At 38.7% G+C, this 15,711-nt stretch overlaps 1 protein-coding gene across 1 annotated transcript in view; it reads left to right on the forward strand.

Annotated features, from left to right (window-relative positions):
• The window catches only part of PRKCE (protein kinase C epsilon), a 296,989-nt gene that overhangs the window by 256,545 nt on the left and 24,733 nt on the right, over positions 1-15,711 (forward strand). The window contains exons 12-13 of the mRNA XM_009635670.2: positions 10,540-10,678; positions 13,409-13,597. Coding sequence (XP_009633965.1) covers positions 10,540-10,678; positions 13,409-13,597 — 328 coding nt within the window. The remainder of the gene's footprint in view (positions 1-10,539; positions 10,679-13,408; positions 13,598-15,711) is intronic.

Here is a 15,711-nt window from a genome sequence, read left to right on the forward strand (position 1 = left end):
TTAACACAGCCTCTAGTCAGTGTGACAGCAGGATGGCAGCGTACAGGATTGGGTCAAATTAACCTATGCTGTTGTAGCTTTGACTTTTGTTTAATAGTCATTTCAAAACTTACTCTTGATCTTAACAGGCAGCATGATGGAAACGATACACTTCCAACTGAGGGAAGTTTTTGGCCCAGTGTTGCGATTATGAATGAAAACCCGTCTCCCCTGTTGGACTTACGCTAAAATAATATTGGTATTGTTACGCAGCATGAGGTTGATTGACCTTTAGGCTAGGGGAAATGTAAGGCTAACAAGTTAAATGCTATTGAAAACAACTATCTAAATCATAAATTCAGAATGACCTGGTTTATGCATATATGATTTAAGGAAGAAAATTGGAGACATGGGATGAAATCCAGAACTAAATCTGAAAGAGAGAGACTAAAGTAGTCAACTTCAGTTGATTAAAGATATTCTGATCCTGTTTTTCTCTGGTGTCTTGACCTTACTAAAGTTCACTTAGTATGTAATGGAAAAAACAACTGGTTTGATAGCAAAATACAGGAAATGCCTTCAATCATGGCTGATTACAGTAGCAGCTTTTCTTCTGTTGTTTTCATTTTTTTTAGAATGCTCTTTCTATATGCCTGAAACAATGTAGAATAATAATGCTTTGGAGGCCTTTATTTTGTGTGTCCAAGTAGAGCAATTAAATGTCTGGCTTTTTGATGGATATACATGCTGGGAGTTTTTGTAGTCAGAAGAGTGCCATGTGACATAAGTGAGAAAAAATAAGAATTATTACAGGACATAACTTCAAAGCTTAGAAAACTGTGTGTGTGTGTGTCTCTGTGTGTGTGTGTGTGTGTGGCAATTCCACCATGAGTAACAAAACAAACGAATGTCTTTTTTAAAAATCTGCTTTTGTTTGGCTTTCTTCTACAAAAATGGGAGTTTTACAACTAATTTGAATGAAATCTCTATCTGGAAGACAAGAAGCCATGAAGCAGCTTATACTGAGTATACACAAAGGCTCAGATTCATCTCATCTAACTTTAGGAATGCAACTGAAGCTTCCAAGTCAGGATCCTGCTTGCCCTGAAGTGCATTTACAGTTAGTGGAGAAGGGTAGGCTTCTTTAGGGAGCTGTGCAGCCCATGTGTTCCGTGAGTCATCTGTTTGGAGGTACCTGTGGAGATGGCCATGGCAGCAGCCTGGGGCAAACCATGGTACCTCAATTAAACCCTCATGTTGGGTGGGATAAATCTGGGTCAGAGTCCTGGAAAATACAGGAAAGAAAATTACCATAAAACCAGCACAAATTGCTTCAGAGCTCTAGTTACTTTCGTATTTAAGATAAATTTAAAAAATGGATGGAATTGTGGTCAATTACATTGATCCATTTATTTTGACTTTCCTATTATCTGTATAAGGCAGTAATATATCTTTGTCATGGGTTATTAAGAGTTACAAGGCTTTATTGCGGAGATCGCTGAATGCAAGCTGCTACACAAAAGCAAGATGCTACCTGGATAGACATGCATTTGTTGGCTGTATGTTTTTTCTATTCTATGTAAGAAATCTTCGTTCAAAACTAGGGAAGAGAAGAAAGAATTTCAGTCCTTTTAGTTAGCCACCGAAACTGTATGCCTGAAACCCAAGTACTCTTTTCTTTGTGTTTGCACAATTTCTGTTCTGTTGTTCTTTAAATGATAGTGACTTTGTCATCCCACCTACTAAGATGACTGAGAAGAAAAAAACGTTGCTTTTGGTTTTCAGATAAAAACTTTTGAACAGATCCAAACTTAATTAGTGTGTCTGCTGATAAATTTGCTTTCCAAGGTTCTGGAAACATTTTTTCAGAATTGAGTTTTCGAAACTTGATCTGACAAGCTTTTCGAGCTTCACGCCATCCTTTCACTGTCTGTCATCAAGTGGTTTTATCAAATAACGATTCAATATTGTTTTGTTTAAAAGGATTATAGACATACATAGCAGGCACTTTTAGTTTGCGGTCCACCTAACCTATTGTTGTAATACGCAATCTTTTTTTATGTTGTTTAAGATATAAAAATAAGAGCAAGAAGCATTGAACCTCACCAAGTAGAATACCACAGCTTGAGTCAGTCCTTGGCTAAGCCCGGAGACGTCTGTTGTCTTCAGTGGGATCACAGAGGTGTCAATGAGGACAGGGTTTATCACGTTACATATTTAGCAATGACTTAGCATGTGGGCTTTGTAGCAGAGCCTGAAGCAGTAAATATCATTAGTGGTAGTACAGATTTCACCCTGTCATTCCCAGCCTGAATATGCATAGCCAGTTAGGAATTTTTCAGCTAAATTTTTCAAGGGAACAAAGTTAGAAAATTGAGACAGTGAGAAAGAAAGAAGAAATACCTGAGAGAAAAGCCCGTAGCCTTAACCTCAGGGCACTCACAGGGGTGGTGGGGGACCAGGACGAGCAGGCAGCTTGGCCTCAGTTCAGAGCCAGTCACTGCCCTGACCACCAGGCCATCGGCTGTTCGCACCCTACCTTCACAAAAAGCTTTGAACAGTCTGTGTTTTCACCCAGTGTGAAACACAAATGGCTTGTAAAATCTCAAGAAGCCTTACAAAATGAGAAATCATTTGCTATCTAGTTCAGCTGCAAGTTTCTGAGGCACATTGTTTGTCCTATAAAACAGGCCTAATATGAAGCCAGCTCAATTTGTGACAGTCCTTACTTGGGACAAACATTACAGGCCTGCGGGCCATGGGAAGGCAAAGCTGCTACTGGGATCCAACCCAAAACCTGTTTAAATCAGGGCTTCGGCAGTCGGCTAAGTCAAGAGGCACAGCTGTAGCGCTACATCCCATTCCTGCCTCAGGCTCACGGAAAAATTGTTGCGTTCCCAGGTAGGGGTCATGGAAGGATGAGGTTTAGAAAACAGTGTGATGTGAATGTAAAAGGCAGCCCTCTCTTGAAAAAGAAATAGAGACCGCTCCCCTCTGTGCTTAGCCAATTTTTGAGAGTGTTTTACATAATGCATGTTTAAACTTGTACATATTTCACTTATGTTCACAAATGAAAATGTGGAAATAATAAGAAAGGAAAAGCCACACAAAGGAAAGCTGTTAAGTACGATATATTTATTTGCCTGCACATTATTTTAAGGAAACTCAGCATAGTAAGATAAGCAGATCAGGCACTGTAATGTCCTAAGCTGCTACCGACAATTGTAATAAAGTTATGGTCAAAGTTGTTAAAAAGATGAATATAGAAATTATTTTATAGAAAAATGTTTTTATGTTACCAGAATAGTCATTGGTTTCCTTAAGCTACTGGAAATTAATATTAAACCTTGGTTCAACACATCATTAAGACATCGGTAAATAGCTAGGGCTGTGTGAATAACACACGGCCTTCTTTTCCAACTCAGGACCTCGCCAACCTGAAAGTTTTCTCGATGGTAGACATTGCTGGAGCAGGTGATGTTATACATTGTGCAAGCCAAACTTTTGCCTTGTAACAACTAGGATTTACAGAGCCACGGATAGCAATCGTGTGTTTGTCTCCCTCTGATGTCCTTGGAGGGTAGATAGCAAACTGCCTTTTGCTACATCCCTCCTCCCATCTCTGCCACCCCCCAAGATATTTGTGCAAATGGCAGGGTGATGGACGTTGTGTTATATAGGGAAAGTAAACATGCGTGGTTTAAAAGTAAACACGCCTGATAGAGGGTGTCACTATGGTCACATTAAAAGTCGGCATTTCCCATTAATGTTTACCCTGCTATCTGAACTATTGCTGTTTTCTTCAATGAAAAGTGGCTATAGTATCTCTGACTTTATTTGAAACCAAGTCTGTGCTCTTAATTTATCTGCCCCTAGCCATTATACATACCGATACACGTCAGTGTAAGGAGGATTCACTTTATTCCAATCTTGGCACTGCTGAAAAGTAGCAGTTTTCAAATCTCTGCAGGGGGTTTTTCTGTATATTGCTGAGTACGGCTCTGCTATAGTTTTTGTGACAGACAATGACTTCATTCTTTGATAACATCAAGTAATGTAACAGTGACAAAGAAAATTTGTATCATAAATACAGTAATTACTTAATGGGTCAACATAAAAGCAAAGCAGAGAAATTCTAAGACTTTCAAATAAACACAGGCAAAACTTCCTGAGATCTCCCACAACAACAAAAGCAGCAGAACCATCTTTTTCTCACCATTAGTCTTACTCAAGGTTCTCCCTACTCCCTCCCTGCTAACAAAAACTGCCCTACTATCATGAGTCCCCTCATAAGTGTGAACAGTCCAATGTGTGTCCTATTTCTTACTCCATGGATAAGAGAAGTCACATCAACTGGTAGAACCTGACATCCAATGACGCTGCTGTTATTGCATGTTTATGCTCAGTAACATCAGAAAGCATGGGCTCCTTCTTTCCCATACAGTTTTTCAAATGGGAAAAAATGATATTATTAGTTTGAATTTTCTTATAAGTTATGGTTTGGATTTTCCCATTTGTCTCTGACCTGGTGCGGTGGGGTGGGGGGGGAAGCCTTGCTTATGTGTTGTGACTAAAATACTTAGAGCAACAAAAAAATCTGCTGGTGAAGTACAGTCCTAATATATCTGTCCATACTTTATGTATGGATACTGAGATTAAGTTGGTGAGAGCTAATCACTAAAGAAGCTAACATCAGAACATTAAAGTTGTTGAAGTTTCTTTTTGGTTTCTGACCAGTTCCATATATAACTCCATCTTGCTTAGATTGTAACCTAGTACATTAGTTACCAGTATTGTGAGGACACCAATGTGTTTAAAAAACTGAGACAAAGATTTTGGTGAATTTATCAGTCTTCCAGAACATGCCATTTCAGATGGTATGGTACAAATGATCCAAGTTCTGTGATATGTACTGCTTGCGATTGAAATTTATGTTGAAAATGCAACGTTAACTAAGATTATAGCAAAGAGTAAATGTGTGCTGGGCATAGGAGAGACCTGTTGTTGCAGGTGGGTATTTTTTTGTCAGAAGCAATTTGGATACCACTGAGTAAGTTAAAAAGTAATTCTAGGAATGTAGAAGCCTTGCCTTAATTAAATAGAAGAAAAAAAAATTCATCTTACTCATTGAAATTGCTAATTGATATAATGAGCATATTGCCTTCAGTTAGGAATTTCAATAACTTTAGTAACTAGAGAATGGTTCTGATGGTTTTCCATGTTGTTGGGGGAAATTTTCCTTTTACCTTCTGTGGTTTCTTCTGGGAACAGCTTGTCTATTTAAAGCCTGCAGAGAGGACACGATTTTCCCATGCAGGGGAACAATGGCAGTGGTTTCAAATACTCTGCTGAAAGGGTTTTGCGGTTGAAAATCACCAGAAAAAATGATTGTTCAGTAGTACTTAAGGCTTGTGTTGCTTTTGGATCTTTCCTCTTTGATATTCTACAGATGTTTAGTAAGGTACAGTCCTTCACTGAACCTTCACCCTATAAAAATATTCTTGCTTCCAATATCATTAATTGTGGGTAATAATTAGTATGCTTCATTCTGACCTACACTGTGAAATGTATATGTTTCATAGTTTTGTTGCTTGTTCAACAGTTAGAGTAGAAGCAGATGCTGTGGAGATATTTCATTGTAAAGTGATTGCTTAAAGCAGCTTGTGATCATGTTTCTCAGCTACTTGATCTTGTTCTTCAAATATGGATTTATTTAGTCACTAATGTTTACTGTGTTCAAAGGCTACTGTTAGTCATGTTTGGCAGCCTTTCTTATTTTACTGGTGAAAACCCATCTTGACTGTTTAATTGCCTTACTTTCAACAAGAAATTATCTGTTGTCTAAATGACAAGTGTGACACAGGGCCATGCACACAAGGCGGTTATTGCCCTGGCTGCTCTTGGGAGCCAGACTTTAAGAACCCAGTCCTGTGAAACCCCTATCCACTGAGCATCTGTGGGAAGCCAGGGCAGTCAGTGTCTCATGGCACTGGTGTGGGGAGGAAGGAATGAGTGTTATGGAAGTTTTCTCGCAGGTTACCTGCAGTCCACATGCTCTTCTGTTCCAACTTGCATAAACCTTACTGTTATAATCCTGATTATTTCTTGAAATCCTGCCAATCATTCTGGCTTCTGAGGTGACTGCAATGCTGGCATGTATCCAGAAACAGAAACCAAGGCTTAAATTTCTGTTTAATGCTTTCTGAGAAAGAAAAAAAAAAGATAAAAAAAAAAAAAGCAATTGACTGCTCGAGTCAACTGAACTGACTGTGCAAAGTATCTTGGCAAACAAACAAAGGAGAGAAATAGCTTAATGTAGCTTTTTCAAGCAATCTGGGCATTTTTTTGGCTTAACTGGTTAGGTTGTTTGCAGTTGCATGTAATTACTCGGGTTGTAGGAACTCATTTTGTCAGACACAGATGACTTTCTTACTTCCTACAAAGAGAATGCAAAATGAGAAAAAGAAGAATTTAATAGACCTTTGTCACTGAGCTATCCGACACTCTATGATTTGGTATGCTCTGCTTTAGAGATGGACAACGGGCACTAGTACTAGGAACCGAATAAAAGACAGAATGGTTTGTTCTGTACAGACAATTAATTTACATTCCAGAGACTGATAGCTGTTTACTTTTTGAGATGTAGGAGAGCTGGCTGTTTCTTAGAACAGTTCTGGGGAGATAGAAGTCTTAAACTAAAACCTAAAGGGTTTTTTTTTTTTCAGTGAGACTGCTGTTCTGGGAAGACAGGCTTCCTTGACAGCTCTTCTTCTGTTACTTTTTCATTTGTTTCCTCATCTCTGGCTGTTTTGGTTCAGGTTTTTTCCTGTGAGGTGTTGAATAGCATGTTACCTCTTCTCTTACATCTATTTAGTCAACTAAGATTCCTTTTCCCAAAGTTGCATAATTTGGGGTGGTGGTGGCATTTTTTCCTTGGTCTTTTTGTTGTTTTATTTTTTTTTACTCTGGCAACTGTAGTTTGACAGAATCGTTTTGAATGGTTGTCAGTTCAAGCACTTTTATGGACTATGATAATCTTGTGGGCTAGCTATGAATTTGGCACTTTGGCAGACTCCCAGCTTACCTTTTAACCTCCCATCTGTACTTTAATGGGAGTCATGCTGCTGTTGTTTTAGCCTCTTCCAAATTTCTTTTGAAACTTTGGTGCACTTTGTATTTGTGATAATAAAAATCTACTGGTATTAAATTCCATTATTGTGTGAGTAATTAAGCTGATGTCCTCAGTGCCTCCAATAGGGATTTGAAGAGGCTTATAGACTTCACTCCTAAGTTTTGGCTTGATGAAGGGGTCCCAGATGTTTTTCTTCTGTCAAGCAGGATTATAGTTTCGTAAATGGTAAGAAAGTTATATTGACTTGTGCTTTTACAGGTAGGCTTAAAATTTCACTGTTGGTCTTTACAAGTAGTCAGAATTTAATATTTAGACTCTTCCTGTTTTTCTCTTTGCTCAGTTTGTTCATTCTCTTTTTCCACCATCAAGTTAATCTTTTATTGCTAGTTTCTGTGTCTATACAAATCTGTAAGGAAATAAAGACAATGGTGAGTATCCTGTCCTTCATTACATGGTGCTTGCCGTTAGTGTTTTATTACTGTTGATTTCTCTCAGCTTAGGAGTTTCTTGAGTTACCCACTGTATCTCCGTTCAATTCCATAGCTAGCATATGGGTGGTGTTAAATGAAACTTAAACAATTTTAGGTCCTAACAGCTCCAGTGCATCACCTGCTTGCACTGGGAAGTCCTGCTTCTGGGATCAGAGTTAAGATAACATGTAAGAGTCTTCTGATGATCACTTATCACTGCGAATTAAGGTGGATCCGGTTTTCTGAGCAGCCTCTTGAATTTCATCAGTTCTTATCATAATTATTTGTATTTTGACCTTCTTCCTAACAGCCTGTTATGATGGTGGCTGGAAGTGGTTCCCAGATTACATCAAATATATTTATACTTTGATTTCTTTATCTGAACATCTTGACTTTTTGAAATACAGCTTTTATTCTTCCTTAGCTTAGGAACATCCAAGATAACACTGCATTTGGAAGGTTAAAAGCTACAGCTACAAGCTTTTTTCCTCCTCCCATCTGCAAAAGCCTTATCCTATTCTTGTACTTGATCACGTTCTACTTGATGATGTTACAGTCTTGTCTTAATGCAGGTCTTTTGATTGTAGCACTCACTGAATGAGCAGTTTGGGGAGGGCACGTGATTTTTGGAACGGGGAGCTTTATTTTGTTTATTTGACTTCTTTGCAGGTCACAGAGCTGTTGATATCTGTTTGCCCTTGCATGATATTGGACAATTCTTGCAAATCACTTTCCAGGGATAGGAAGAGGTGGTTATTTGAGGGGTTAAATGGATAGTTGTAGGGGATTATGTTGTAACCAGCTGGATCTTGGGTTGTTTAGGAACTCATAAAAAGGATGGCCTTGAGGAATGATGAAATATGTGGTATGCTCTAAGGGGCCTTACGTGGGTGACCAGCTGAGGACCTACAAGAGCAGCATAACTGATCTGGAGATAGCAAAGTCTGGTGTAGGGCGTATTGGTTGCAATGAACTTTTCTACAGCCAGTATATACTTCCCTACATAAACCATATCTGATAAAGATAGTTTATGTGGGAGACAGTGGATTTATTGTTAGTGAGGTAAATCTGACTTTGTTTTGCCATGTTAGACTTCTTGCACATGCACAAACCACTTTGTAACATGTACACAGCACCATCCGATCTCTACATGCGCAGTACGTCATCCAGTGCTTCCAAGAAGTGTCCGATTTACTGCACACATGTATAATGATTATGCAGACCTTGAGTAGTAAGTCCCCTTTGTCCCAGCAATATCCGATTTTTATGCTGTCCTGGGTACATGCTTGAGAAATACGTTAGATACGTGGGCCAGCGTGTTTGAAAATTTTGAACAAGTGTCAAAAAAAAGAATGAAATCCACCTACTGAAATTACAGTGATAGGGAGAAAAGAACATTTCTGGGGAAATCCCAGCGTACTGTAGCCTTGGACGTGTCCATAAAAACTCTTAACATAATGCAGCCTTGGAAAGGTTGTTTAATCATTTAATGTGTGTGAATGCTTCCGTCATGTTACAGTGCGTGCCGGTGGTTCCAAGGTCTAGGGGCTGATAGGCAGACATTTCTCTGAAAAAAATCCTCAGAGTAAGGTGAAGACTTTTCATCCCTCACTCAGGTGCAATTTGTTGGCATAAAGGATTTTTGCAACAAAATCTGTATCTTTTCATAGGCTTTTGGGGTGAAATTTATTTACGGAGGCTGACATGGGATTTTATTCCTCTGGCTGGTTTAGAACTTGCCTACACACAGTTTTTTCTCATCAATTCCAGCTATGGAAATTTCTCTTAATTCTTCTCGGAAAAAGCTGTGATCAGAAAGTGTCCACACAAAGTCACCTAGGGACACATGTTCTACTTTTGTTTCTCACCTCTGTGTGCATCCATACCTACAATGCCTTCATTTATTACTGTATATTTTTAATACACAGCAGAGGTACCTAAGACAGAAGTATAAAAATAAAATGGTCCGTGCAATATAAGTGGGGGTTTTTGCCTTTGCTTTAGCTTTGTTTCATTATTTATACGTGATAAAATGTTTTAATTGTGGGGCTTTGTTCATGCAAGTAAGGGTTCTTTCATGCATTGACTTCCCAGATCCTTTTATAGTTTAGTCTAAGGCAAGTGGCAGGTAAGTTAAATGGTACGTAGCGTCCATTATGTTGGAACATGCGATAACCATCAATGGTATATTTAGAAAATGTGCAGAGGGCAAGACAGGAAAGGTGGATATTCCTTTCTCAACCTGTTTTTGACCTCATCCAATTCAATAACCGAAGAATTGTGTATTTTTGACACAAAGACATTCATGCAACAAGTGATCAGAGACAGCTGCTAAGATGTGTTGTTCAAGAATGAATGCAAAATGCTCCTGTGAGATTATTTTTAAGCAGGTTTAAACTGCAGAAAATAATGCTCCCAAAGATGAGAGGATTGTTTTTTATCCCTCTCATTGCAATCTGAACTTTGAATTGCTAGTATATGTTAAGAATCCAATTCAAAATAATCCAAGTTTGAAAGTACCCATTAATTCAACCCATATGATAGAGTATGGCTAATATGGTATTCCTTACTTTATGCTAATGCAGAAATGGAGGATGGCTTCATTAGACATTGTTGACCTATTTCACGTAGGCAGAATGATAGATTTGTAGCAAACAAGACTGAGATCTTTTCCAACCATTTCTGATTCTTTCTTGAATACAGCTATGCTTTCACGCAGCTAAAGAGAGAGCAAAGGCCTGGTCTTGCAAAATGCTTGTCATTGCCTGCTTCCTTACTGCCTTTAACCAGGTCTATTTTGGTGACTGCTACCAACTTTTCATGCACACATGTGAAGGACAGTTTCTCAGTGGTCTTTGTGAAACCATCTATTTGTCATATTCTGTAGTTTATGATGAAATTCAAGAGCACATGATCAAAATCTGAGGGTTGATTTAATTTTGGGTCTTTTTATTTCAGGGACCTGAAACTGGACAACATTCTTCTGGATGCAGAAGGCCACTGTAAACTGGCTGACTTTGGGATGTGCAAAGAAGGGATTCTGAATGGAGTGACGACCACAACCTTTTGTGGCACACCTGACTATATAGCTCCAGAGGTATTTTTGTGAACTGCACTAAGAATACAGATATTATCATTCATCAGACTGTTACATGTGTAATTTTAGACACTTTTTACACGCAGATGCAGACTAGACTATGCCGCAGGTTTTCCTTGGTAATCTTGCAGAAGTTGGTCACAAGCAGTATTGCATGTTGCTAGGAGTGCCAGGGTAATCTTGCAGAAGTTGGTTACTCTACTCCTCACAAGCAGTATTGCATGTTGCTAGGAGTGCCAAAGAATGTTTTTTCTGTTATTTGTTCCCTGAACTTAACCGTATTCTTCTCCATACACTCATTTCTAACTCAGCATCATTGTGAAGACACTTAACTAGCCTTTAAGGTGCTAGAAGCAAGTAAGTATTGCCAGCACTGGTCTTTATTAGTTACAAACATGTTTACATTTTTTCATGAGACTTAGAACAGGATGCTCATATTGAAGAGACTGGATGTTTGTGTCATTTTGCCTAGGGGCTTTGTGGGAATATAATTTTTTTCTGTTTTTACGTAAAAGGTACTATGTTTGTGGTACTTCTCATCATACGAATGAGTAGAAAGTACAGACTTGCATAGAAAAGTAGGAACTTTCATGTGGATGCTGCAGTTGGCAACATGCAAAGTCATTTCAAGGCATTCACTGGATAAAAGAAATGACTGAGACTCATGCTCATTTTACATATGCTAAATTTTAATATTATGACATACATTTCCAACTGCCTAAAAGAATCACTATTGTACAGTTAGCCTGCTAGGCAGACTTTGTCTGCTCGGTTTAGTTAGTTACCTGTGCATCTTTCCACTGAAGATTCAGTGTGCTGATTTAATGTAAAAGTTTCATTGGTTTGTCTTTCATCAACCATAAATTTGCGACAGGGAAAAAAATGTTAGTTTATTATTTGCTAGAGCAAATAAATTAGAAATCCATATTGTTAGTGTTCGTGGCTGTCAAGCTTTGATAGCACAACTGATAAGGTGTGAATGGTCTTGAAACGATCATAATATAAATGTGTGTTTTATTGAGTTTGAAAAAGAAAATAGATGCCAGGTTTCGTTTTGTATGAATTCTTTTCTGATTCAGTATACTAACTGAATCCTTTGGCAAATTCTCTGAAAATTATTACTGAAAACAAAGCAATAATAAGATCCCAGGAACTTTTACATGAAATCCTGATGTCACTGAAGTCAGTAACTCAGGCTTCTCTTTCGTCATCTTAATTGCAGAAGTTAATCTCCTGCTTCTATTCCTCTTGCATCATGGTAGTATGTTTCAATTTCCTTTTCCTTAGCAATATTTGAGTTCCAAAGAGTGCCCAGAACACTTGAAAAGTACACTTTTGAAGAGTATCATAGAATCATAGAATGTTTTGGGTTGGAAGGGACCCCTAGAGGTCATCCAGTCCAACCCCCCTGCAGTGAGCAGGGACACCGCTAACTAGATCAGGTTGCTCAGAGCCCTGTCCAACCTGGCCTTGAATGTTTCCAGGGATGAGGCCTCCACCACCTCTCTGGGCAACCCGTTCCAGTGTTTCACTACCCTCATTGTAAAGAATTTCTTCCTTATATCTAGTCTAAATCTACCCTGTTTTAGTTTAAAACCTTTACCCCTTGTCCTGTCACAGTTGTCCCTACTAAAAAGATTTTCCCTATAGGCTCCCTGTAAGTACTGAAAGGCCGCAATCAGGTCTCCCTGAGTTTCATTTTGTGCAGTTATTGTCTGTAAAATGTAACAGCCAGTCAACTAAGAATCCAGTTGGAATCCAGACCTCTGCATTCAAATGTCAAACCCATGTCCGTTTTTATGTTAAGACTGAATTTGGTTTTATATTGGCCATGATTCCCAAATACAGCACTAAGCTCACGTGGTTCACCACGAGGCTTCTGACTGTACCCTAGTGTTGTTAAAGGAGATGGTGGAGTTGTTGCCATTCCAACTCATTTTAAGGCAGTCAGCTTCACCTTAACCAGTCACCCACTCTACTTTCCCCTGTCCCCTATCACACTGAAACATTGCAACCAAACTACAAGCTGCTTTTCAGCAGAGAGGAGCCAAGAATTAAACTCGTTCCTTGTACAACACTAGTTCTGTAACAGCAAGTACAATACAAGAAAACTCCATCATGCTAACCTGCTACTCCCCACTAAAGGTATTTGCTACAAGGTTGAACTTGTGGCAGTTTTTCTGAAAGCAGAGGCAATGAAAGTGAGTCCTACAGCCATGTATTGTACAGAGTATTAATGCTGTAAAAAGAACTTGAACAAAAATGCTTTTGGCTTCCTTCAGCCCTACCTAAAGGACTAGAATAAATCTCTCAGATGATTCCAGCATTACAAGCTGGTTCAGTTTGTTTTGTTCAAGATAGAGACAAGGAAATGTTTCACATTTTCCACCAATCTGTTTTGTATATGTGATCTTTTTTCCTCTATAGCGTGACCTGCTTTAAACAGTTTGGAAGGATATACAGCTCTCTTGCTCACAAGCATACTCTTTTACTCAGGGGACTGATAAACTCAGTCAGTACTTCTGAGAACAACTACGCATTGACACTTAGCTGCATTAGTGCAAATTGCATGGGCAAGAAATCATGCCTGCTGTTACCGAAATCAGTGTGGGATTTAGTCCTCCTCAGGCGCTGGGGGAAACAAGGGGTGTATCACGTTGAAACAGCAAATGTACAGCCGAGAGTGTTGTCTAACTTCTCTATTCAATCCAATCTCTTTTTCTATACTAGATCCTCCAGGAGTTAGAATACGGCCCATCAGTAGACTGGTGGGCTCTGGGTGTTCTCATGTACGAAATGATGGCTGGGCAACCCCCCTTTGAAGCTGATAATGAAGATGATCTCTTTGAATCCATCCTTCATGATGATGTCTTGTATCCAGTCTGGCTCAGTAAAGAAGCCGTCAGCATTTTAAAAGCAGTGAGTCTTCCATTACTTGCTTTCTTCCTCCTCTTCATGGGGGTTTTTGGGATTGGTTTGGGGGTTTGTTTTTTTCCTTGACTAAAATTGAATTTGCTGAAAGTTGTTGAGAGCAGTCACTGCTGGGAGTTCAAGCACAGTTCAGAGTGCCACTGTTAGGATAATGGGGCCTGGGATAAATTACACCGCTTGTGGGAAAGGAACAGAATGTTTGTATTCCACGCAGTTGTACACTGTATAAATCTGTGTACCACAGATTCATGTTTCAGGGAAAACCCAACCAACTAGAACTGTGCTATCACTTTGACACTTTATATGCCGCATGTTCACTAGGGTGGGGGAAGCACTATGTAATTAAAGAAACAATGTTTTTATTTAACCCACTTAAAAAATTTCCTGTCCCTCAGCCTTTCTTCCCTATCATCAAGATGGGTTGAAAGCCCTTTATTTACAGCTGCATGTTCTATTTTATAGTTCACATAACACTTTGATAAGCAGTCTTTCTCTAGTGTAATTGTTTCTGCCCTGGTTGGTGTTTTTCAATATGAGTAGTGACTTGACAGAAATGTGTCACCAAATGCCACAATTTTTTTAATCAGTCAGAATGTGCCACTGGGCAACTTCAGTTTTTAGACTATGTTTCTAAAGTCAGGTTTACTTCATTAATGTGACACAGACATAAAATACTTTCTTCTGTGTTAGTATCATCATCATCCTCCTAAAATAAAAAGCAAAACAAAACAGGAGGAGTATGCCAATCCCCATAGTTTGAAAACCTAAGGAGGATTTCTATCTTAAAAAATTAACTGGTTTTTTTATTCCAGTTTTCTGCCTTCTTTGAAAGTGGAAAATTTCTACCTTTCCACTTCTGTTTTTCTTTCAGCATCTGGAGTAAGGGAGACTTTCAATTAAGAGGGCAGCTGGTAGTTTAAAGTCCTGCAGAGATCTTCATATGGGGTTACATTTTGAAATGTATATATAAACTTGAACAAATTCTGATTTTAACACCAGTGGACAGGTAACACATTCTGCAGAAATGCTGATCTTGATCTTGTAATAAAAATATCTTCAGGCTCATTCTAGCTGAGAGAGAGAGATGCTGTAGCAGATGGTTCAAAACATGAAATTGAAGTTAACCTCTCTGAATTGTTTGCTGGAGTATCTCTTTTGCTCCATTCGCTGTATTGAGAACTTGGAGGATTTATTAAAGCTGACTTTTATACATATTCTCCCTTCTCCCCCCATATACTTCTCTGATGACTTTTTATTAGCTGACATGATACTTTCATGCATCTGTTTTTTTTCCTAGATCCTTCAATTATTTTCAGTTCAGCAATTAAAACGTATGGACATGAGCTGCAGAATTCAGGCGATACCCGGGGTTCAGGGATTATTTTGGCATGCTGTAGAGAAAGGGTGTTGTTAGTGTTAATATTGGCATCTGAATTTCACTGAAGACCGGATGATTTTCTGTAGTGTTTTTGTTTCACAGTCTGTAAGATCTGTTCCTCTACCATCCGCAAGCTCCTTCAGTGAATCTACGTTAACTGACCTTTCTATTATTCTGAATCATGGAAACATTTGTTGGAGGGGAGAAGTTAACTGATAACTCTTGGTTAAGTGTGTAGTACGAGAGCCATTGTAACTATCAGGAGAAGGTGGGGTTTTTTGCAGAGGAAAAGGAGAAACAGATTTGACGGTCAGAACCTTACCGTTACCTCATTGGTGCAAGTAGTGAGATGTCTGACTGTTCATGTTATACACAAATGCAGACACAGAATTGGGCTGCAGGTGTAAACTATGCATTTTTGGCAGTGTAAGTGCAAGGGTGTTAAACCTTCTTATTTCTTTTAAACCTGACTTTGCTATAAATTTTCATTAGGCTGTTTTCCTGGGTCAACATTTTGATAAGTAGGCATGGCGGTTTGTAGTTTGCTGTAGTTGTAGCATTTTTATTCTTTTTTACATCTTTCTGTCAAAAGTTAATCCTTAATGCCATTATAAACCTTAAATAGAGAGTTGCATCCATGAAATAGATTTGTACTATAATCATAGATTATTCCTGATTGGCATCAGTCAATAGAATTTAATGGAGCTGTGCCAGTTTGCACTAT

The sequence above is a fragment of the Egretta garzetta genome, unplaced genomic scaffold (assembly GCF_000687185.1).
Source record: "Egretta garzetta isolate BGI_Z169 unplaced genomic scaffold, ASM68718v1 scaffold123, whole genome shotgun sequence".
NCBI lineage: Eukaryota > Metazoa > Chordata > Aves > Pelecaniformes > Ardeidae > Egretta > Egretta garzetta.